This window comes from Aythya fuligula, chromosome 5 (assembly GCF_009819795.1).
Source record: "Aythya fuligula isolate bAytFul2 chromosome 5, bAytFul2.pri, whole genome shotgun sequence".
In the NCBI taxonomy this organism is placed as follows: domain Eukaryota; kingdom Metazoa; phylum Chordata; class Aves; order Anseriformes; family Anatidae; genus Aythya; species Aythya fuligula.
In genome coordinates, this window is record NC_045563.1 from 39,144,762 (window position 1) to 39,171,215 (window position 26,454).

At 32.5% G+C, this 26,454-nt stretch overlaps 1 protein-coding gene across 8 annotated transcripts in view; it reads right to left on the reverse strand.

Moving 5' to 3' along the window:
- The window catches only part of RYR3 (ryanodine receptor 3), a 218,861-nt gene that overhangs the window by 23,152 nt on the left and 169,255 nt on the right, over positions 1-26,454 (reverse strand). For 5 of the 8 annotated variants that reach the window (XM_032189404.1, XM_032189403.1, XM_032189400.1 and 2 more), the window contains 20 exons: positions 24,356-24,443; positions 24,158-24,250; positions 16,241-16,411; positions 15,170-15,229; positions 13,983-14,114; positions 12,997-13,109; positions 9,063-9,159; positions 7,415-7,524; positions 6,552-6,603; positions 5,811-5,864; positions 5,423-5,522; positions 5,044-5,123; positions 4,704-4,780; positions 3,025-3,098; positions 2,765-2,782; positions 2,150-2,230; positions 1,683-1,771; positions 1,161-1,289; positions 655-759; positions 152-233 (listed from right to left, as the gene is read on the reverse strand). In XM_032189404.1, the coding sequence (XP_032045295.1) occupies positions 152-233; positions 655-759; positions 1,161-1,289; positions 1,683-1,771; positions 2,150-2,230; positions 2,765-2,782; positions 3,025-3,098; positions 4,704-4,780; positions 5,044-5,123; positions 5,423-5,522; positions 5,811-5,864; positions 6,552-6,603; positions 7,415-7,524; positions 9,063-9,159; positions 12,997-13,109; positions 13,983-14,114; positions 15,170-15,229; positions 16,241-16,411; positions 24,158-24,250; positions 24,356-24,443 (1,805 nt within the window). The remainder of the gene's footprint in view (positions 1-151; positions 234-654; positions 760-1,160; positions 1,290-1,682; positions 1,772-2,149; positions 2,231-2,764; positions 2,783-3,024; positions 3,099-4,703; positions 4,781-5,043; positions 5,124-5,422; positions 5,523-5,810; positions 5,865-6,551; positions 6,604-7,414; positions 7,525-9,062; positions 9,160-12,996; positions 13,110-13,982; positions 14,115-15,169; positions 15,230-16,240; positions 16,412-24,157; positions 24,251-24,355; positions 24,444-26,454) is intronic. The other 3 variants (XM_032189406.1, XM_032189402.1, XM_032189405.1) reach the window with 2 other exon arrangements.

Here is a 26,454-nt window from a genome sequence, read left to right on the forward strand (position 1 = left end):
AATAATTGTTAAATAAATATGAAATAAGTTTTGTTCTGTCATTTTTTATTTGAGGCAACTGAAAAACTGTTTAGAAAGATTAATATAATCATTGCACTTTACAATATGAAGCAGAGGCAATAATATTTGCATAAAGAAAAACAGCTACAACCTTCGAGCAGTGACAACAGCATGACTACCATATCCTTTAGTAGATCGAGCAGTTCTTTAAGTAATTCAATCTGAGCAGAGTCCTGTAAAATAAAAACAAAAAAAAAATGAATATAAGTTTGTGTTTTCTTTGTATTTATCCAGCTCTTCTCTTTTCCTCCTTAGCTGTAGCACAGGAACCATGCTTTTAATGGTGCTTCTGCACTAACAGATCATCAGGTTTTTGTAACAAGGAGGAAGAGACCAAATTGTCACATTCATTATCATAAATGTACAAATAAGTTGAAAGGATTAAGTTTGTATTAGAAAATGTAAGTGCACAGTGATGACTGATGGTTAAAAAGAATGGTGTGACGATGTTAGTCCAAAGATTCAGTGTTGGACCTCTACATGACAGTAGCCCATGCATAGCCAATGAGAGACAGTATGTTATTTACAGATTGCAACACTCAACTGTAATTTATAACCAGATGCAAAAAAGCACTATTTGCCTCTTGCAAATACCTGTGAAAGTTTCATCTGCATATTGGCAAAGACATGAAGAAAGCCAACAACTGCATCCCACAGCCTACTATGAGCCAGACTTTGTTGGTTACCTATGCAAGGGCCCTAAAAAAATTAAGAGAAATATATTTTTTTATTTATATAAAATCAAAATATGAAAATAATTTACCTAAGATTTCTACCTGAAAAACAAACCACCACCAAAAAAAAAAAAAAAAAAAAAAAAAGACAAAAAATAAACAAACAATCAAACCCCAGAAATTTCAGACCTTCATGAAGCTGCATGAGAAAGTTTCACAAAATTCCTGTGGTATGTAGTCCATATAAAAAAAAAAAAGTCAAATATGCAAGCATTACCTTATTGTTAACTTTACACCAGACCAGGGATTCAATGTTACTTTTTCAAAAGTTAGAAAAGTAAAGTCAAATATTTACAACAGGAGATGATCAGACTATGTAATCACAGAACTTCACTGTTAGTATCTTGGGCAAAACCTTTTGTTTACCTGAATATATTCTGTAAGGGAATTGAATATTTGTTTGGTGACAGCCAAAGCTTTAGAGAAGTTACGTTGTCCTGATTCATCAATGACATCTTTTCCTGAATAGTACCAATAAAAGTCACTGATTGATTCCTAAGGAAAAAAAAAAAAGTGTTATATTTTCTAATTTTGGATTTTATATGCAGTATTTACGGTGTGCATGTGTATCACCAAAGGTTGAATCAGCTGCAATTTATTATTTCTTTGTCAATCTATTTCTCATGACAATAGCTTTTTACATTTTTATCCAACTGTGCTGCCTAAAGAAGTAAACAATGAAATAAAGTAACAAACAATTGTTTTCCCAAACAGTTCTGAAAGGTCATCTATTTTAAGAAGGAAGAAAAGACAAAATTAATTAAATCAAAATTCTTTATTATTAATATCCCTGAAAAGAGTAGCTTCACTTTTGATTCTAACAAAATGTGAACTTATAAAAATGAAGAAAATTATGTTATATTCCATTTTACTCTGATTTTTCCTCACCTGAAGACGCAAGAGATAGTCAACAGTACTAATGATAATATTCACTGTTGTGGTGTTGCCCATCTGAGTACGTAGGTAATTTTGAAAATCTGAAATAATAAGTGATTTGCGCTTCATTACTGTGTATAGGATTGGAAAATACAAGATTGTTTTCATATATTTATGGAGAATACATTCTTTTTAAGTGAACTACAATATATCACAATGCAAATACAACTGAAGAGTTGTTAACCATATGCCTTGCAACAGGCTTTACTGATTAATCATACGCATAAAATCTGAAAGTACATTAAGACTTAAAAATTCAAATTAAAATCCACAATTCATATTTTTGGCATGCCACTTTTTCTCAGAATACTGAATTAATTAGAGGAAAAAAAATTAGAATTGATTCTATTCAACTCTGTTTAAGAACAGGCTTAATCACTTTTCCCCACAAATCCCCAAAAGTGATTCAGTTCACTTACCATTGTTATGCCCTTCACAGAGCAGTTGTAAAAATCTAAATAGATCTCGAGTAAATTCATCATGCTGCAACACTTTTTCACCTTGAAAATATATAAATACAATGATAATGAGAAAATTGTTATTATTAAATATGAAGAACACATAATCTTACAGTATCCTTCAAAATTGGAGATTCTAGTAAAAAAAACACAGTGCTATAAAAGCTGCTTTAAAGCAATTTAAAGAAACAGACTGAAAATAATGAAAAGAAAAACAGACAAAAAGCAAAGCTGAAATATTTAGCACTCCAATGCATCCATGTGTTAAAAAAAAAAAAAACAAAAAAAAAAACACAACAAAACACACTAAAACAAAACAACAAAAAAACAAACTACACATTATATATTTAATAATTAAATGGTTAGTTATGAATAAAATCATGCCTTAAATATGAATGATACTTCGTTATTAAGCATCAGACTTTTTATCCAAGCTGAACAGCTTAACACACAACCTGCTGCAGACCATAAAGCTAAACCTAAAGCTGTCTGGAAAGATGCAATTAAAGATTTCTTTCTGTATTTGCAACACGCTTTTGCAACAAAAACTGTATCAAAAACTGTACCCAAACATACCACGCTCACGAACGATGACTGTGGATTAAAGAAAAATAACAAGAATACAGGATAAGAATATTGGAAGTTACAAGTTTTTCTTTAAAATTATTGCTAAAGATTTTGTAAATATAATGCATATTCAGAACTCAAACGTTAAAATTATTTATAGTAAGTCTGAAAACAGAAACCTCAAACCAAGTTAAATAACATTTCTAGCGTAAGAAGGAAGCGCAAATAATGTTTTAAGCACTACTGGTTATCAGTTTCATTCTACTTACGAGTTCCTTCTTCAGTAACCATTCCCAGGCCTTCTGCTTTATTTTGTCTCTCAAACGCATTCAAGTCAAGAACACTTATATTAAAAAAAAAAAAAAAAAAAAAAAAAAAAAAAGGAAAAAGTACTGTAGTACACAACAGAAAATTGTTTTCTTCTAGGAAATTTTTGGAGGCCTTCAACTGCTAATCTTAACCTGCTGTAACATGCACTGCCTCATATTTTACTAAATATGAATATTAATTAAAGGGATTTAGGATGAAAATAAGGCTCCAGTGTCCATATCTGAGATGAAATGAGTCTCAGATCAGGTCTTACTGTTCCCCTAACTTCACTTCCAGTAACATCACTCATGGTTTCATGTATAAATGAAAAACAATTGCAAACTACTCTTAAACATGTCTGCCAAAAGAGCATCACTTGAGTTACTTCTCAGTCACACTGTTTTCCATGACATTTCACTACTTCTATATTGTTGCTGTATATATTATGCATTTTTATATTATTCCTAAGACATATGGAAACTGATTCCATACTCAGAAGACATATAATATAATAAGAGTCCCCATATCTTCTGTGATCAAAATAGCACATTTTTTGTGCTGCCTTGGTACAGACGAGTACCTGGAATAGCAGGTGCTGATTCTTCTCAGTCAGAATACTTTAATTCAGCTAGTCCAAATATAATTATATGATTATATACACTTTTTTCAGTTAAGTTGTAACGCATACACGTGTTCTAAGTACTACTCATATCCTTAAAAACAAGATGTGGAGCATTCTTCAAAGCATTGTTTTCATTCTCTTGTTAGTGCTCAAGTCATTTTATCAAAAACTTCTTTTTTAAGGGAGTCCTGAACAACACACACACACAATTGGTAATAACATCATTGCAGGTGCTTGCTAAATTGTTCTACATAAATGGGAAAAATGACAAGATAGAATGGACGTTATTTAATTACACTGCAACTACTAAATGATAATTTCTACAATGCAGGTCAACATTCCTTCCACAGTTCTTCCTTTCCTCATACAGCTTCTCCACTTCTGATTCCCAGTCTACAGCTTCACAGCCCTTCTGTTGCTTTAAACGGCTGAGAAAAGGAAGTTGCCTACTGTAAGAGTAATCAGAAACACCAACAGTTTTCCACCTTCTTTATGAGACATTTACCTTAACTAATTTGAAGTTCTGTTTTGTCAAGTGAATGGACTACAATGATCTCACCGGCCACATGGCACCTCTAACAAACTTGATACACATGCAGAGGGTTCAGATGAAGAGATTATGTGACTCGTCAGAGATGTGCAGAAACTGATAGTTTAGTAAAGCTCCACTGGCCTGTCTCTCCTTCAGTAATGGCTTTTCTCCATCCTTAGAACCATCCAGAAATCTTGAGGGATCTGGGACCAGTAAAGGAGCTATTACATTTTGCTTTCCTGCCTCACCAAACTAACCCTTCAAATGCATACATAAAATCTTTGCTTTATTTTCTTCTTTGGAATAATATTCTTCTAAAAGATTAACACACTACTACTCTGATTCACAAAAATTTTCACAAAAAATCAGAGAGCTCTACAATCTGTGACCTGTGTAGTTTAAATCTAACAAATCCACCTGGACTGTGCAATAAACCACCAACCCGAATAAAACTGAAACAGTAATAATATGATTTATGGTTTTACCTGCAGGACTGCATCAAGCCAGAGAGACTTTGAAAGAATCCAGCATCCTTTTTCTCCTTCAGGTAGTCTAACATTTTCTAGAGGGTATGGGGGAAATTTGGAGGAAAAAAGTTTGTATTAAAGTTATGTAAATTAACAATTTCCTAGATTACCATTCTAAATGCAAATCACTAGCAAGTAATGATATCACTGTTACTGTAGCAAAAATACCCTGATATATCTTCATTGTTTAGCCTAAAATTAAATGCACTAACATAAAAATACAACAGAACACTAAAATTCTCCAAATTAGTTGTTTCCTTTATACAAACAACGCTCTCAATAGTTAGGAAAGCATTACCTGTTGAACTATGGTATTCCCACCATTTAGAATAGCAATACCAAGTTTTAATGTTTCAACAACCATGGGTCCTGTATGACCTGTCAAAAGAACAATACAGTCAATAAAACTTGCAAGTATGAACTAATCAATCAGAAAAACAGTCCAAAAATTTTACCTAAATGTAGTTGCAATTCACATTTATTTTGCCTTGTTATATACTATACACAAATTGTATAAGACATACATATCATATGTATAACAAGTTGTTTATGATACACACATCATATGTATAATGACATAATACTGACATAATACGTTATATATATATATATATATAATATATATCACTATATATGATAGGTTTATTGTGTGTACTTAATACTTCACAAAACATTACCTTTGCTTGCACTAATCATCTGAAGGACCATCTCAGCAGCTCCACGATCATGCAAACGGGCTTGCTGGTAAAGCGTTCTCTGCTTTTCCATTTCTTTCTCCTGTGTTTGGGAACAAAAGTGAGAACAAATTACAGACTGACAAATACAAACTGACTCAGGCAACATACAAAGATGAGAAATCTCAAGTTATTGAATGCCATCTGCCTGCATAATCCATGGATTGTCTGATTCCAAAACTTCAGAACACATTGTCTTTCTTCTATATGAATAACCTCAAAAAGCAACTCAATGCATGCTGTTTTATCCTTGCACTTATTGTAGTGGACATATTTAAAATGCTATCTTGCACTTTAGGTGATGAAAAAGAAATAAGACTTAAATTCTCACCTCAAATGTCTTCTCTTTTTCTTCCTCTTCTTCCTCCTCTTCTTCCTGACAGCTCTTTTTGCGTTAAGAAATAGAAATCACAACATTTTCTTAGTATGAAACATAATGGCAATTTTTACTACAGTATTTAGACTAAAAAAAGATAACCATTCAAGGAAATGTTTAAAGCAATAACTAAATCCAGTCAGAAGATTTAACATTCCCGTAATCCTACATATTTGTGCTTATCCCCACTAAGAAGCTGATACTATGTTAGGTATGAATACTAAGGGAATTAATCCAACTATATATGTAACATGTAAGTGTAGGTTGTGTGTTCTTATGTCATCTCTCTATTCATATCCATAATATTGATTTTCAAAGTCAAACTCTCCTGATTTGGAAGCATTAGCCATAATCAATCTCTTGCAAACACTGTCAACTTTCTTTTGACAGACTTCACATACTAACTCCAAGATAATGACCCTAAGAATCAAGATAACTAATACTGTTAAGACTTCTCAAGTTAAACTTGTACAAAACTAACTGCCAAGTGGTATCAACAGGATTGCACCTACTGGAATTTTATGGTATTATTTTAAAGCAAGAAATTTCTTATTATTCTGAACACCATTTGTTTCATTAAAAATACAGAAATGACTAGTATGGAGCAGTCCACTTCAGAAGACAAGGAAAGGCATCTGAAATTAATCAGAAGTATCTGAATGAAACAATGGTTGGAGCTTGAAATTCTGTATTTACCTTTGCCATCATGGCAGAATAGGCGATATATAAAGGATCATCTTCTAGTTTGCTATAAAGAGAAAATATTTTAAATTATTTTATGATTATGATTATGTCCTATTCCTAATAATAAGTAAATACAATTTTTACTAATGGGAAGTACACATATATCTACTTGAATTCCTATTACATTGGAAAATACTACTATAAACATATTTTCTAATCTCAAACCATATCTATGTAACTTTAATTAAACAATTTAGAGGAATATTTAGACATCCAATTTTGTCAAGTTCAGTAAGTAAGGATCACTGGCTGTTGCAAGTGCAGAAAAGCATTATGGAGGTACAAATTATAATTACTATATCAGATAATAAGATTACAGTACAATACAGAAAAATATATGAAGCACTGGACAAGTACTCTTCTTATACAAAATGCAAATTTTGATCAACAATCTGAAACAGAAACTAAAAGAGAATCATGCTAATCATCAATGCTATTTTGAAACCTTTTCTAACATAATGAATAAAATGCAATGAATGCCAACAGTAAGAACACTTATCTATTACCAGGAGAGGATACAATGGATGAAGCAACTGTTCTTGTAGACTTTATGTTTGTATGAGAATTCTGGTTTCATTATTTCTGTATTGGGTATTTAACAAGCTTTTAAAATCTCAAAATTGCCAATATTTGCATCAATATAAAGGTCATACTGAGTTTAAATCCAAGAAAACTCTAATGAAACAGAGTGGTAAAAAAGCATTCACCATGGATAATACTGAACTACAATTATGTTAAATCCATTATTTAATATTATTAGAAATTCAGTTACTGTGTGATTTTATTTAATACATTTTTCAACATGGCTATTTTACCTCCTCTCTGTGAGAGCATTGCGACTAAAATAAAGGATAATCTGATGAAGTGGATCAGGCTGTTTTTTCTCAGTATCTTCCTCTTCTTCTTCATCTTTTTTTGGAGGTGTCTGTGGTTATACAGATTTATATCAGAATATACAAATTAAGCTTCACGAATAAGAAATAAAAAATAGATTAAGCTTAGGAAAGGATTTAATTAATTTTGTTTTGTCCAAATTGTATTAACTTTCAGTACTCATCTTATTCAGCAGCTTACCAGAGACTGCTACACTATTTGCCTGTATAACTAAGAAGGACTCAGAGTATCTGATTCTTTTATTCACGTTTGATAGTACCATTAGAAGTTTCTCAGTTGCAAGGTATTGAGAATAACACAAGTGAAAATCTTAGGGAGGCCTTATTCAGCAGAAATTATGAGTAGGTTTCCATTGGACCAGAACTGAAAGAAAGTCTCAGCTCAATTATGTTCTGGAGAATTGATTGGTAAATGGAATTATTTTTAATAATATTGTCAGATACATCATATTCTGGCTACTATTTGCTAGATTACTTTCATATATCATTTCTAGGTGACTGACTCAAGAAATGTAACAACTCTTACTGTCAACTTCAAACATTTTTGGCAGTTTGAAGTAGCTAGCACTGAAAAAGAGCAGTTTATTACTTTCACCTTATTTGTCTTGTGACCCTTTGGTGGGGTTTGTAATTATTATAGGATTATTGTAATTACTCTTTTGACTAACATTTGCATTCCTTCCTTTCAAAAAAAAAAAAAAAGCAAAACAATGAAGCAAAGACCATACAATTGTCTACAGTATAAGAATATATTAGTTGTAATTTTGGAAGATCATACAATGTTCTATACCAACTGGCCTTAAAAAAAAAAAAAAAAGCTTCTAAAAAAACACAATATAATTGCTTCTCCTAACTCTGAAGCATCTCCTGATGCATCTTCATGTGATCCATGGATCCATGAAGCCATATATTCATTTTCACAGTATTTACATATCACCAAGATAGGTCCCACAGAAGTATTTTAGACAAACTGACAACAGAGATGGAAGAGATAAAACAGCAGTTTTTCTGAATTGATGACCATATAAGTACCAAAATGCTCAAGTTTATCGATCGTTTCCATCAAGTTCACACATAAAGCAAATTTTTGCTGAATACGGCTGCATATATTTTCATCACCTTATGATGTATAAAACAGCAAAAATAATTTGCATCAAAGCTGAAAATGTTAAAATTAAATATTATGCATCAATGAGAATTTAAAAAAGGGGAAAAGCATCAATTGCGTCAAGCTTTAAAAAGGAGAGTAAATAAAATATAGGAACATAGGAATTACCATAATGACAAAAATAGTTGGACAGTTCCTCTAAACCATCTCTCTTCCAAAGAATGTGTATCACTATAGTTCAACTGAAGGCATAAAGCACCTTAATGCTCTTCACTGTGCATCACAGGTTTAATGTCTTTTTGATCGCAGCAGAAAATGAACTTATGCCCTGGGGCATAAGGATTGATATTTTAAAAATTTGTGTGTATGTATACAGTACATAAAAATAAAATATAGGTTATAGATACATAAAATATACACTGAAGTGGGCACTGAAAGATGCCCAATTATATCAGTACTTACAGCCAAATCCTGAACTAGTTTCTCCTCAAATGAATATTCCTCTGTTTCTATCCAATAGTTCTGATAGCCATGGAGGAAGAGGTTAATAGAACGGTGCCTGGGGGGGGGGGGTTGTGAAAGTGAGATCAAGAGGGGTAAAGGAACATAGTATAACAGCTCAGGTGGTTAATGATTAGTAAGGATACGTGTTTGTACAATTCTGATCCTCTGATTGGTCAGTGAAACAAAAAGCAAAACATAACTTTCAGTGACAAATCTGCACATACTTTTGAACATTCTTACTTTTTTTTTATTACACATATTAATATAACTTTTTCTTCTGAAGGCTTTTAGAGTGCTAATGTACATTATAAGTGAAATTACGGGACTGGTGCTTTAATACAAGCATGGGAAAAGTACATACTTTAAAAGACTGAGAGTGAGTGGGTGAGATTTACTCCTACTAGGTGTAATTTAGTTTACTAGATCTAGCACATAGAGACAGCAGAAGTTGGTTGTCAACAGCAAAATAATTATCAAGTGCTTTCCAGCACGTTATGTGCAGACAATCACTGCCTTCTTCCACACAAAGAAGCCAAACATCAGCTTCTTTTCTTTCAGTTGCAACTCTGGGCAGTGATAATGTGTCCTCAAAGAAGCTGCATTAAAAATATCTGAAATCTACTCTACAAAAAGACCAATTTTAGAGAATTCTTAGGTATATTGGTTACTACTATAAAGTATTAATTTAACTGGAAAATTTTCCACAGAAAATATAGCTTATGGCAATAAGACTACGCATACGGACCAAACCATCCCATATTTACATTGCATTTGAGGGAAAATCTTGTTTTGAGGTGCTCTACATGAGGTTACAAAGGTTGTTCCACAAAGCCTTTTTGTTCACTTTTATCCTGCACCGATAGTTATACAAATTGATGGTATATACTATGACTTGTCTAAAGACACTGCACATAAATTCTCATTTTATGGTGACACAGATATTTAGCCAACTCTTTATACTCTCCTTCTGGCACTGGTGACATTTTATTATCAGTTTTCAAAAACTGACCAATCAGAATACACTCTGAAAATTGTACAAATTCATGTTTTATGGCAACATCAAATCATGGCTGGGAAGGAATAAGTGTGTGCATAAGGAAGAGGCTCTCCACAAGTTACATTACCGTTAACTTGAGTATAAGCCTGTCATACTGAGTTTTTTCATGTACTTTTTCCAGCCAAACACGTTGAAAGGTGCTCAGGAAGAAATTGCTAATTTTGTGTCTGAAGAAAAGCATATAGGTTTTCATTGAAGAACTAACAACAAAGGCACAAGTTAAATTCAATAACGTAGTCAGAAAGAAAGTATTTGTAAACTCTGTATGAAAAATTGCCATGTATAACTTTGCTGTATCTATGTGCATATACAGATGATAGACGATAAGACAAATAATTTACAAATTAATTTCCTTAAAAGATGAAACATAAATACAAAAATCTTAGAGAATGCATTTCTCATACAGGACACTATTTCAAAGCTGTGAACATACATTCATTAAACAGAGAATAAATCAGTATTTTCTAACTTCACTGACATTTTTTCCTTGAAAAAAAATGAAATAAATAAAACTACTATTTATTTTGTACCTCATAGTACTTCTCAGAAAAGGGAGTACTTGAAATAGTTATGAAAGAAGTTAAAACATTTTTTTCTATAATTCAACAAACCTGCATATCAACAAGACAGTTCAATTGCTAAAATATCCTATTGGAATTCCTGAAAACTGATACATATAAGAATGCATTTGAAGAAAAATAGATTTAAATGGAAAATTAACATTAAATTATATCGAAAGCCATCTAAATCTCCAGAAAATTATCAAAAGAAAGGGATCATTATCCACTGAATATATTAATATTTTCTATAATAAATTAAAGTATCTCCACAAACTGTTTGCTTACTTCCTTTTAGTTAACTGCCCTTTAAATAAATCATCAATTTTAGAACTAACACTCCCAATACAAAGCTGCAACTAAACTGAGGAAATTTGCAAGATATCAGGAGCTGCATTTGAAACTGTGGTGCAATGGGATTAACATAGCTCTTAGAATTAATCATACTCCACTTGAAATTAGACTCCCTAGGGTTCAGATATCTTAAAAACAGTATCAATTTAAATGACAGATATAGTTATATATCCAATAAGGTGCAAAATAGTGCAGTAGCCTTATTTTCCTGTCAGAATCCAATGATTTACCTAGAAAAATGTTTCTATAAACTAATGAATTTTAAAACTTTTTTTTTTTTTTTCTGCACCTATCAACTGAGGACTTTTTTCACTCTTGCCTTTTTTTGAAACGCAGATATCAAAATTAATAGGTTAAAATAGAGAGCTCATTTTTATAATCTGGAAGAAGAAATAATGGGACAGATTTTCCTCACATTCATACTAAGATTAGGTTTAAACTCCACCATAAAGTCTACCACTTTAGTTTGAGAAGAACCAACCTCTTTTTTTTTTTTTTTTTTTTTTCTTCCAGGGAATTTAATGAAAATTACAGATACTTAAGTTTTCTATTTCAATAAGTATTATTATGTATTTTCTTGAAAATGAAAACACAGATTCATAACACATTTTGCCCTTTGGCAAGTTTTACATCAACCTCATGAATCCTAAATATATGCTTTTTAAAACAAAAATAAAATGAATTATTTTTATCATTTAGGTGTTCATATAGAATCCAAACATGTTAAGAATCATAAATCCAGAATACATTTATTAAAAAAAAAATCTTCACAAAATTGTTATACTAAAATATCTACCACTTCCTCTTGTTTTTCAAAGCAGAGTTCTTGAAGATAAGATAGTTGATAGTTCAAACCTCATCAGTTTGGTTTCATGTTGTTTCATTTCATTTCTTTCTGTCTCCATAAAATTGCCTAGTGGCATTGTGACAGTTTAGAGAGCTATTAGAGTCTAGAACTACTATTTTCATGAAGATGTTTGCTTTTTACGGTATAACTGGCTTTTATTTGTCTTGCTCAAACCCTGCATTCTTCTCAGTATGTTAGTGGCACAGCTACAGACCTTTAGCTGACAACAATCATGTAAATAGGCTTTAATACAGGCATTTTAAAATGTAATGCAACTCTTTTGTTAAATACTTTGCAAACAATCTTGAACAAAAATATTAAACATGAACTATGATAAAACACAAAAGCGAAGAAGCAAATTTAATTAGAAATTTGCTTAGGCTGTATCTGAATACAAAGCACATTGAAAAGAACATGGTAGTGAAAGGACAGTAATTGTGTGTGGTGTTAACACATGGTTTAAATCAGTAGATGAATCCAGGCATGGGATGCACTGTATCTCAGACTTTGTGGTATCTACTTGCAACTGGAGTAATAAGCAGAGCAACACACAAGTGCAAAACCTCATTGTGCACTGCTCTGCCGCAATATCTCCTTTACTGTATGTATCATTTGGATGTAATAGCTAAAGGTTGCCTTATGCAAGCTAGAGCATGAAGCGTTCATGCAATAAGAGTATAGCCATACCAGAAAGCCAGAAAGTTTTAAAAAAATACAAACACAGGATAATAAAGCACAACCAATCAGAGGCAAAAAAAAAAAAAAAAAAGACAGAAACAACAACAACATCTTTTTCACAAATAACATGAGGGAATATAGCAAATAACGACTGACAAAAATGAAGCATTTTGTTTCTGAAGCAGTGTAATTCCTATGGTCTTTTTCCCCTCTAGTTATTTGTCATGAGACAGGTATTTTGCTACTGTGAGGAATTAGCTGATAACTAACCAACTCTTGTTTCTTAGACTCCATTACACAACCCAAACAAGTAGCAAACTTGTAGGCATACACACAAGTACTATTTCCACTCAGAAATGTAAACAAAATTAATGAAAAATAAATCTTTCAGCCATTTACCTGGGCAGGTTGTACAATGGTGCCATTCTAAAACAAGCAACAACAGCCCTTTTGCGTTGTTTTGACAGGAGTTTATGCCAAACAGCTTTCTTGGATCTTAGTGGTTGTTCAACCTATGGGAAAATATCTTTTATTACATACTATGGAAACTCCACGTTTAATTCCAAATTTTCTTTTTAGACACTGGCTAATGTATCTAACAAATGAGAAAATTTACAATTTGCTATCAAATTAGGAAAGTTACAAAAACATCATCTGAAAATATATATATATATATTTTTTAATACTTTGAAAAAATACTGAGGGCCTTATATACAGTGCCTCTCAGTTCATACAGGAAAGCTTGAGATAACAGAATATCTCATGGGTGGGACTCCTACATAAAACTCCTAAATGATTACTTTGCCTGTTTATAACTATGCATATTTAATCATTCATGTGCTAAATTTCTGTGCTATATCACTTGTGAATAAAAAGAATCAACTTTACATGGGAAGATTATAAATGCATTTTTGTATTTAAAATTGTAGCATTTGAATGCACAGACAACTAGATTCAAAAGTTGCTATAGAATCCTCCTGTAGAAATGGAACACAGGCTAAAATCAGTAATATTAGAAGTAAATATATATGCAAACATTTCTCCCTAAAATTACAGTTTTCATCTACTGAATGTTGAAGTTTTGTACATTACACTTCATACAACTCTTCACAGTAAAGTTTTGCAGGGGCAAATACATCCTGAGATTTCCCTGAAACAAAATCGAGGCACTTCAGCACATGTAATTAACAATTTTGCATATATAGACATCTGTGTGTGTGCATGCATGTCATGCAATGTAAGCATTACATGCATACATACAAGCAATGTATAATTGCTTTCATCTGAAAATTTTAATGACACACACTGAATTGGAAATAATTTATGTAAGGAAAGAAACTCATTCTACTTTAAAACAAGCACAGAATAGACATGTAACTTTATACCTGCTCCAGATGATAGAGAGCAGCTGATATCCTCTGCACACGTTCCACGTTTTTCTCAGGGTCACTAGGCTCATCATTTTTCAAAATGTCTTTATACAGATTTAACTGCCATTTCACAGCTGGATCATCAGACTAAAAAGCAACATATTTCATACTAAAGCTGCTGAATGAAGATCGTGAATTTCACTACTGCCATTATTATTCTCATAGCATAATGAAAAATGTTATAGGTATTCCCATTTCATCTGTCCCTTTCAGTCCAAATTAGCATTTACTAGCTGCTCAGAAAAAAAGACATTAGATTCTGAACTCCGTTCTCATGCAAGATTCTATTTTATGAAACCAAATAATCCACCCTGAAACTTCTTTATTGCATTTAACTCCATTAAAAATAAGGAAGCACATTAAGCACTGAGATTGGTGAAATTCTGTACTGACAGTGGAAAGTCTGTTTTATGGATTTTAATTAAAGACAGCTGGAATGTAAGTAGGTGAAAAGCCACAGCCAAAGTTTTTTTTTTTTTTTTTTTTGCAACAGCTGACAAAAATACGAGAAAACACATTAGAAATATCTGTTGTGTCTAATTTAAATTTAGGTAACCTCAAATTTAAAGCAACAGGACAGCCATTTGCTACTAGAGAAAAAATGAATTTATCGTATTATGTTCAAATATGGGCAATGATCTTAATTAAATATTTGTAGAACAATGACAACTCCATTTTGGTATCACCTTTGACAATATATTCAGCATCTAAATAGTAGGAACATATATGCGCTTGAAAAACTCTCGAGTGCCAAAATGACATATGATTTCATTATTTCATTACAGTCACTTTAAAATGCATATTAGTAAGTACTATTTAATGGTTAGAGCCAGTTAAGTTCAAAATAGGAAGCTGAAATTAGTTTAATTTTAGTTTCTTCTTGGATTGAGATAATTTTAAGTAATTATAACTTTAAAACTACCATTATTTAAACGTCACTAGTTCTATAGGATTTCCCAAAACTTCAAAATACCAGCCACGTCTACAAAGAAACCAGGTTTGTCACAAAAATATTATGAACAAAAATATTAAAATGACAATTTTTCTAATAGCTTTTCACTTGCTTTTTTAATGTACCATGGTCATGATAAACAATTGCAATTTTCATGTTTAAAAGTGCTATCCCGGACAGATTTTGTTACCTTTTCCTGCAAATGTAAGTTGTTACGTAAATGCTCTTTGACTTCTTCATCAGTGTCCCTCTGTAGAAAGATAGAAGTGCTTCTCAATTTTTTATTATTATTCATCTCATAAGAACATGCACAACACAGAACAGTTATTGTTTCAATATTAAAAAGTAACATTGTTTTCAAAGTACATATATTACCAGAAGAGCATGGGACAAAAGCATTTTAAAATTGTGACCACAAAACAAGGATTAAATTTTGAAAGAAATTAAAGCTAACTAATGATCTTCGAGTATTTGGTCTAAATGTATCATACAATGTCCTGAGCTGGAAGGCACCCATGAGAATCATAAAATCCAACTCCTGACTCCACACAGGGCAACCTACCAGTTAAACCATCTATCTAAGAGCACTGTCCAAACACTTTTTGAATACCAACATGCCTGGGACTACTTCCCTGGGTAGCTTGTTCCAGTGACTGACCATGCTCTCAGGGAAGAATCTTTTTAAAATCCAATCTGAACCTCCCTCCCCCATATAGCTTCATTTCATTCCCTCAGGTTCTACCACTGGTCACCAGACATATCACTGGTTAGTGCCTTCCTTTGGACACTCTCTAATAGTTTTATATCCTTATATTGTGGAGCCTAAAACTGTACACAGTACTCAAGGTGACGCCACACCCATGCTGAATATAGTATGACAATCACTTCTGTCGACCAGGTTAGCTAAACTGTACTTAGTGCAGTTGGTCCTTTTGGGTGCCAGGGCACATTGTTGACTCACATTGAGCTTATCATCACTCAAAAACACTTTATCCCTTTCTGCAGGACTGCATGCCTGCCATTTGTTCACTTGGCATATATGTATGTAAATGTACATTTTATACAAATGGAAAATACCATGGAAAGGATGATAGCTGTCTGTGCACACCAGTTTGTCTTGTGAAAGCACAATTAGGAGCTGTAATTGCTTACAGTACATTGACATATTTTATTATATTAACTGCTTAGATATTATGCCTCCAAATTGTTAATAAAGTTCTGTTTATTCTCCATTAAAAACTATTACAAATTACGCACTTACATGGCTGTATCTAGTCTTAGCCAAAGAGATGAGCTCTTGATCTCCAGGAGTACACATATTCAAGCCAATAGGAAGCATCTTTTTAAGTGCAGCTACAATCAAGGATGTTTGTATGGAGTACAAATCCCCTCTACGCTTTGATTTCTTTCTTTCTTGATCTTGTCCTCCAGACTGTAATAAAAATATTAAAATTAAATAAATAATACAAAGGTAAATGACTGTAATTATTCTCTTACCACATACTCTTCCAACACATTCTTCTCCTAGCAGTCCAAGAAAACTATGTTCCTAATGTAGTACATAATTAATTAGAAATGCTACATTAGAGGAAGGGCATACAGTCTTGAGTGGGAAATTACAGGAATATTTTTGGTGTGCTCCAATGATGAAACTGCAGTAACAGTAATATTTTAATTGCAGTAAAATAGTTTTGGATGCATTCATACATGAAAATCTAACTATGTTTTCTGGACCTTAGCTCTCAAATCAGAAACAGCTATAGAGTTAAAAGCTAAGTCAGCCTCAGGGGATGGCCAAATTCAGGATGTTTAAATTTTTGTTAGAAACTTTCATGAAGATACAGCCATCCAGGGTATCAATGAATTAATATTGTCTGATTTACCTCACCTAAGAAATAACAGTATCTAAAATACTTTGATTGGTTGTAATAGCATGCCAATGAACCAATGCCTCTGGGAAAAGCACTGTCCTTTGACTTTGGCTAATGTAAGTAAATCTGGAATGAAAAATTAATCCTTTTACAGCTTTGGAGATTGTGAACAATAGGAAAACGAAAACAAAAAAAGACAGGAATAAACAGCACAACAAGGTAACATTGTCCTATCTTCAATAGACAGCGTACAATGGTATTTCACACAACTTTTAATTTAGGAGACAGCAAACCAAAACCTTTAGAACAGATCCATATATTTAATGAACATATGGTAAACACCAACAACATAAAAATAGCCCAGTTCTGAATTCTGTACCTAGATTAAACTCCTACTACAGGCAAGGGAGTTTTGCCTAAGACAAGATTTCAGGACTAGGCCTATAGGTTTATAAAACACTACTGAACAGCAAATGCTTGCATTTAACCCTCCACATCCTTTTCCCTCTGTCAATTAAATTTTACTGACTACTCTTTGTAGTATATATTGTGTAGTTCCACATAAGGATACAGCAGAATCCATTGCAATCCATAATTACCAGTTATTATCACACTATTATCACATAATCACTGAAAAGAAAAAAGGTAGCTATACATAATCCAGTAGGTGGGAATTTTTGGCAGATTCTGTCTTCTACATGGTGAATCTCTGTGTACACAGCTGGTGTTGAAATCATTTTGCAGGTCAGAGGGAACACACAAGGGATGTGGCTTCCTTTCTTAAGGAACTAGCAATTGCAAGAGTACTTTGCCTCAAAGCTTTGCTTTTGGAAGTGCCTTAGAAATAGCAATGATGTAATGGCTATAATAATGATATTATTTGTACTCTACATTGACAGCAGACAAACAAATCCCACAATGTATCACTATATTCCAGTGGCGTCACTATGCATATTAAATAAAGAATACCAAAATATATACATAGATCTATTAAAAAAAATAAAAATAAAAGGAAGAAGAGAGAGACTTTTACTTTTGAGAATCTTTATGCCTAGGGACATTTTACACATCCAATTTTATTTTTTCTTAATTTTCATTTCAGATTAATAACTAGGTGAACATAACACCTGAGCATTTTTAAAACATGAAAAGAAGATCCATTCTGCCTTTGCCATCATATTCTGCTGTCTATTAATTTGCAACTCTTGTGGATAAATGTGTAAGTAGAGTCACAGACAGAAACCTAAAAAGCAATAAAATTAGGTCTCTTTGCGGTCTAATATGTAACAACATAAGTGAATAAAATACCTTCATTTCAACGTAAAGAGTTTTAAATTGGGTATATTTTCCCCTAAAGAATTAGCTGTGCTAAAAGAACCTCAGCAAGAAGAATGATATATTCTGATTGCCTAAAATAATGATCTTATTGCCTAAGGATTTGAACACACAAGCTGAAATTTCTTCGAACAAATGTATATAGAAAAAAAATTACAGGTTTTCCATTAGATTGATAATAATTGAATATATAATCAAAAAGTAGAATATTTATATTGAAAAATATAAGGAATATATATATTAAATATAACTAAGACTGGTTAAGATAATGGAATTAATATTTTTCCAACCCTCTTTAGATAATCCATTCTGTCAGACTATCATGAGAATGTTCATTAAACCCTACTCTATATACCTGGGCAAGTTTGAAAATAGCAAGGCTTGAAGTCAGATCTATTTAAAAAGTGAGCAGTTGTGGTATCTTATGCTTCCAGTTTAATTAATTAAAAACTCTTCACACCATCATCATACATCTAAGGGCACAGGGTGAAGGGAGAGATGAAACAGAAAACCATGAAAATGGATCCCAAGGGATCCATTTTGTTTTTCGTTCTGTATCACCAATAGGCTGAAGAGTATTTATCTTTATTATGAATTATTATTAAAATAATACAAATGATGGAAAGGAAGATGAACTACAGTTCACTGGAGACTAAGGAAGCCTTGAATACATTAAATGTATTAAAGAAACAAGGACTATTCAAAAGTGTCCTCACATCTCACGTGATTAGGAAGGACCCATTTTAATTTTGGACAAAGGTAGTAGTTGAGCTCTGTATCTAATTTGAACTTCTTCATTCTAACACGATCTTCCATACATCTACAGATGGGATACAGACTATAATACTTTTTCCCATTTATTCTTCTTGAATATCATAAACCAGATATGTTTCTGATGACTCTACTTAGGCATCATTTCTACAATGTCTGCTACAATATATTAGCAAAAAATACCCCAGAATGCAGAAAGACAGCAGAGGGGGAATGCATGTCTAAAATAATTACAAAATATAACTTTACTACATTTTTACAATAAAACAATGTGTGGGTGTGCTAATGCGAATTTCAGCTGCTCTGTTCAAATGCTGCCACTTTAACTCAGAGAAAATTTATAGTATTTGGGACTTGGGCTTTCACTTTGTGACGCCACTGCTATGATCAATGGAAAGAATGCTTGGAGCCTGATCATTTCTAAAGATAAAACAAAAACACATCATGCATTTTGACCTGTACCTTTACTTGCATGGCCTGTATGAAAGAAAAATAAAGGGAAAAACATAAGTAAAAGAGATGAAAAGATGATAACTTTACAAGTTAGTAATAAACTTACTCAGCTCTATCAGGACAGTAAATATTGTAAGTTTGTAGCTAAAACAATAAACTGTGAGTATATAACTAAATGAGACCTTAGTGAAATAATTTTTATCTAGCTTAATCCTTATTAAATGATTGTACTTCTAAATTTATCTGATGCTATTCAGCATGACTCCACTGTTCAGTGCTTCAGCATGTAAGGAAGTATATCTAATAAGTAAACACATCAATATACCAATTACTGAAACTTTTCCCAGTATTGTTAAAAGGAACAAGGTGTTTGGAATTCAGGATAAACCAATAATGAAAAATATTCCAACAATATTTTTTTTATTCCTATCCCCACCCTAAATATCAATGAGGAAAAAAAAATGCTTAGAAATAGAAAACAAAATCAAGACACCACCATGAAGATGGAACATTTCACTTATAGCTGTATTTTCCCATTGTTTGGCACATTACTGCCTTGTAGACAGTCTGAGAGAAAAATTGAGTTAAACTCGTATCTCCCAGCAGTACCCATTTTGAGAACACTATTATAACCTCTGCTGTAACTCACACATACATAGTTTTATTTACCTCTTTGTTATGTTAATACCATATATACATACACATAAATAAACGTGTTCATAGCCAAAGCTAGGTTATGATTGTGTCTTTTTTATCAAAAAGATAACAAGACTATGTTGCTACAGTGAAACAGCACAAAATTTTAAGCATTACTTAAGGGAATCCTTGACTGAGCATGGGAAAATACTGTAGAAATCTGTTGATTAAAAACAAAGAGAAAAACACATAAAAACAAACTCTTCCTCCTGCTTTCCATGATTTCTCTCATTCTAACTTTGCTTTCTTGTGATACTCGAAGTAGTCTATAATGTTTGCTTTTTGGCCTGAAACTTTGAAGCCAAGCTATTATTAAAATGTTTCTATATCCTATGATAATTATGTCACATAGTAAAGACCTTCTTTAAATCAAAAAAGAATGACAGACTAATAACCAAATAAGTAGTAAGCACCTTAGAATCTTCAGTATTGTACTCAGACAAATAATAAATTTTAACTGAATATGTGTGAAATATGTAGATGCTGCACAGACACAGTTCAGTAGATACATGTTAAAGGTAAGTAAAGGCAAGTAAATGATAATTCCATTTCATTTATTAGAAATGACCATAAAAGTAATCCATTCATAATTTACCATAATATAACTAAAGGAAACATATTCTATGCAATTGAAATGTTCAATGTTGAGATCTAAAATTCTTGCAGAAAATATTAATATCAAATCCTCAAATAACCATAAATTTGCAAATAATATGTATTATGTATTACAGATGGGTACAAATCATAATGCTGTTTTGTAATACAAACTTGATTTTTTGACTGCCTCAGACTTCTATAATAGGCCTGTACAGATGCTTTTTAAAAATAGACATAAAATTTTGGTAATGAATGCCAGTCATACTAAACTTCAGTAGGATATACAAGTGTTTAGCAACTGAGGTTATATATCCAACCACACCTTCATTTAGCTTCCAAAGCTTATACAGAAAAACTGCCCACATATGTATGACACATTTATTACGTACATGTTAATGTCTACACTTAGACTTTTATACCAATTAACTGTAAAACAATAGGGAATTATTACATTTTAATAAAAATACTATTTTATCAACAAACCTGTGAAGGATTCAAAAACAAATATAGGATGAAAAGAACATGTTTAGTTTCTCCATTTCAACTGCCATCACAAATCTCTTATTTTAATGCAATCTAAGTTACCAGTCTCTCTCGGACTGAAAGTTCTCTAACTTACCATTCCCCTCCGAGCACTCTGCTGCCATTTTTTTAGAAAAGAAAAATTAAAAAACGTTCTCAGCTGTTATTATATTTATTTGAGAATATATTAACAAAGTTAATATTGTATAATCAAAACACAATGGGTATTATATCTTTATTTATTTTTTTTATTGTAACAGTGAATCATTTGTCACCATTGATATCAGCTATAGAAAAATAACGTAACCCTAAATCTTCATCCTCAGCACAACTTTTTCTGCATTTGGCATATAAAGATACAGAACCTCCCATGATATATCATACATTACACATTACCACCATCACAGCATCCTAGATCTTTGGAAAGCTGGTAGTCTCTGCTATAAGGTAGACAGTTGCCTAAAGCAGTCAGAGATCAGCATAGGGCCCTTTGCCTTTAAAGAACTGTTCATGTTGGACTGACTGTTAATGGCCAGTGTTCACATTCACGTTTATTTATACGTTCTCATAGTGGGTAAATATTGTATATAATTGCTTTCATTAAACATAATGTGAATAAAAAAGAACTCATGATGAAGAGAAAAGTACTAGTTATTCTTCTGTCATACTGTCATTTCTGAACTAAATGTTAATATTAAAGCAAGAAATTATATAAATATTGTTCCCTAACATAATGTGCGTTACTGATTACTCCATTAATATACAAATAAGTAACAATCCTCATAGTGAATTCTGAAATTCTGTTACTTAGAGAATTTCTTGTTCATTCTAAACTATGCAGTCTTAAAAAAAATCAGATGTAAATGCATGCTTTAATGAACACACTGGGGTTTAAGAGCACTTACATCATATACTATAAAATGTTATAAATTTCCTGATTAGAAACAATATATAGAAAAACAATAGAACACTTCTAAACAATGCATCATGTATCATATCGTGGTATTTGAGTCCTGAAAAATGGCCTAAATGATCACTATTGCAGATATGGTACCAGATTAACAAAATATTCAGTCATGAACAACAGTCTTTTATTTCTGTTCCTATATTAGCAATAACCATGCACAACATCCTTGAATACTACGATTTTGCATTCATATGCTTACAAAAAATTATATTAATATAAAAAAGATTTATGATCTCACTGTATTGTACGGCCATATGAAGAAAAGCACGTTACATATGCATCTACATTTATGTTATATATAAAAATATATTAGTTAAAATATATACAACAGGTATTTGGAAATCTAATTTTAAAACTAAACTTAAAACTAAAACAAATTAAAAACTCTCTTTAAAACTAAAACAAATTTGGGTTATATAAATTCTTGATGCTCAATCACTATGATTTTATCCAAATCAGAGTGATATGAGGCTATTCTTTTTTTTGGTGAAGATTTGTTTTGTCATTCCTGCCGTGCCATCTTTTACTAAAATATGACACTAACAGTTTACCCCATCTTTCCAATACTGCAGATTCAGTATAATTCAGATAAAATATGAATTATCTAATTATAATCTACCATGATCTGAAAAAAAATAATAAAGAAAAGATTGATTTCTTGGCTGCTGATACCAATTCTAATTCACAAATTTCAAAGTCTATGTGTAGCAATTGCCATATGATAAAGTATAGAGATTTCTGTTAGACTGTTAGACTGTGTTAATTAACCATCATGTAATGTGCATTGTGTCCACTAGTCATCTCACTAATGAGAATTATACAAACACTTCAGTACTATCATCCAATTTCAAAGAGCTGTATCTTGAAAAAAAAGAAAATGAGTTAAAAAATTCCTTTTCCGAATTCTTCTATATATTTTGAACTGCTGTTCAGTGTCAGTCATGAACTAATGATGAGCAGAAAATCCAGTATTTTTACTTGTAAACTTTCCAGTAATATGATTTGGCTCAACCAAGTTTCAAAACTTAAAAACTTAGAAAAGAAGCAAACATGTTTTTCAAGAGAATTAAAAAAAATGTACTGAGACATTTTTTCTGACTCTCTATTGTATAAAGTTGGGCTTACTGTAGCCAAGTTACAGACAAAATCAAAATACAGTGAAATACAAAACAAACCCCACCTCTTCTTGAACCATTTCTAAACAGTATTTCTCAAAACACATTATAAATATAAATACAAGTTTGTTGTTGTTGTTGTTGTTGTTGTTGTTTTTTCCTCCTATATTTACCAACACTACCTTAGAATTATATTATTTCATCTGACTTATGGATCTTGTTATGAGTAAAGCAGTCTTCCTCAGCTAATGTCAAAGGACACGATGACATTTTCTCTGTTATGCAGGTAACAAATGTATTTTTTATAGCCATCATGTCAACATGTAGTCATATTGAAAATGAGTAAAAAAAGAAATGAGAAATTAAGGTCATTAATAAGAAATGAGAAAAACAGTGCACATATGGCACACTATATGTATGAATAAAGAGAGATATACAAATGCAGCATTACTCCATCAAAGCTGAACAATACTGACATTCACAAGAAAAAGAGCAGGTGGACAATATTGCTTCAGTTACTGTCACTTATTTTTACAAAATATTCTACCTGTTTTGTTTTGTAAAGGACCAACAAGCTATATTACATATTACGACCCATGTTCTCCTTTATATGTAACTTCTTCACATCAAGACCCATGTTTAAATCTCATATCTTTGAAAATTTAACACACACTTAACTAACTCACAATATTGTGCATAGTTGTTTCCATGCCTGTCATCAAGAAGCAACATTATTTTTTGTTTCTTCTATCAGCAGAGCAGCAGCAATCTGAGTAGATTTTCAGAGCCTTCTTACAAAGTATTAAACACATCTGTAGATTTAATTGATCCAAATATTTTTATTAACTTACTTTAGACATCTTGCTTTTGGTATCTCCTGTTAAAAATGCCAAGTTGTTGATTTCATTTTGAATCACAAAATTTTGTTCTTCTCTTTTGAAATTCTAAAAACAACCAACAACAACAAAAAAAATTAATTCATCTGCATGTACCACACCTATATTTACAGATGGAGTGAAATGGAGAAAAAAGTATACATCTTATCTTACATGTGATTTACACCACAGGATAAACACTTCAGCTACCATTCGGAAGAGTTCATCAGAGTCTGCGTCTGGTTTCTTTAGCCAATTGGCTCTGGTTAAAAATAAAAAATAAAAATAAGACATTTAAAATAAGACAACTGAATATAGATATTGGTTGCTTTAATGGATTGGGTTACGTTTGTGTAGTTAATCTTGGAATTTAACAACAGCCACTTCAATTTTCCATGACCATTGGCTACAAAGGCCATTTTTTATGGCAGTTTAACTATTCTTAATTTCCTAATTCTTGGTTACATATTTTTGCTGGTCACCCTTCCCCATGGTGACAATGTGTTTTTGTGCCTTCCACAAAATGGACTACAAAACAGACATGGCTGAAAAACAGAACTCATTCACTGAGTTTTTCTCTTCCTTTTTCTATTTTCCTTTTCTTTCCATAACAAAACCTTTTCCTATCCTTTTTCTTTTTCTTTTTTTTTCTTTTTCTTTTTTTAAAGAAAACATTGTGTTGATGCAAAGAAGAAGACTAATGGGGAGAGGATGAAGTGTAAAAGGAGTTTAATGAGTGGGTACAGCTGTAAGGAGCGACTGCTTTAATTGGTTTATTTTTGTAATGCAGGAACTAATACAACTTCAGTCTGAATCTGTCTGCACAAGGATCATCAGTAAAACTTGGGCAAATGAACTCTTAAATATCTCTAAATTAAAATGCACTAATATGTCCATACATAATGTGGGCATAGAATCATAGAATTAAGACTGGAAAAGATCATCTGGTCCAACCATCTCCCACCACCACTATCACCCACTAAACCATGTCCCTAAGCACCACTTCCAGCCTTTCCTTAACAACCCCAGGGACGGTGACTCCAACACCTCCCTGTGCAACCCCTTCCAATGCCTGACTGCTCTTTCTGAGAAGAAATGTTTCCTCATTTCCAATCTGAACCTCCTCTGGTGCAGCTCGAGGCCATTCCCTCTAGTCCTATCACTGGTTACCTGTGAGAAGAAGCCAACCCCTAGCTCCCTTCCTTTCAGGTAGCTGTAGAGAGCAGTAAGGCCTCCCCTGAGCCTCTTCTCCAGACAGAACAACTCCAGGTCCCTCACCCGCTCCTCACAGCGCTTGTGTTCCAGGCCCTTTCACAAGCTTTGTAGCCCTTCTCTGGACATGTTCCAGGGCCTCAATGCCATTCTAGTACTGAGAGGCCCAAAACTGAACACAGTACTCAAGGTGTGGCCTCACTGGAGCAGAGTACAAAAGGGCGATCCCCTCCCTGTGCCTTCTGGCTACGCTATTCCTGATACAAGCCGGAATGCCACCTGGGCACATTGCCAGCTCATGTTCAGGCATCTGACAGCCTCCATGAAAGGAATTGTAACATTTAAATTTAATCCTCATTAACTCCATCCCCGTAGTTGGATTTCTGTACAGCTTAGTGAAGTCTGTGTTTTTAAAAATTAAGTGTTCTCCTGCCAACAACATCTGATTTAGTAAAGCCTAGTGCATCTAGAAGGAGTAAATTGGTTCACAGCATAAATGAACGTGCATGCAATGAAAATGCTCTTAGCTATCTTAGCTATCCTGTTACTAAAAAAATTTAAGTGGACACTGATTGTGTATGTTAGAGCAGTGTTGTTAAGAATAGCATTAAAATACTGTAGATACTTAGATACTATAGATACTTCAAATACTCTTCTCAAGAGGATCTCAGGAACGTGGTCTGGGACAAAGGATAAGGAAAGTGTAGGTACGGAATAATCCTTAAGTAAACTGTTGAGTAGAAAATCTGGTTATTCAAAAGGCAAAACAACATTGTTCAAACATTTTTATCTCCTTCTTAAAGAAACGCAAACAGAGAAGATAAACATTTTTGTAGTATTACCTAGATATATAGATTCAATTGAGGCAAAATAGCTTTTCACCCCTTCAATAGTTAAGGTTTTTAGCCATTTTTTAATTTTCAAAAGGTATACTCCTGTGTAATGACATTGGGATGCTGTAATACACATGAAAACTCTGGTCGGGATATGAGTTCTCCACAGTAACACTGCAGTTATAATACAACCAAATAAGCCAAAATGCTTGTGAGAAAAAGATGTGA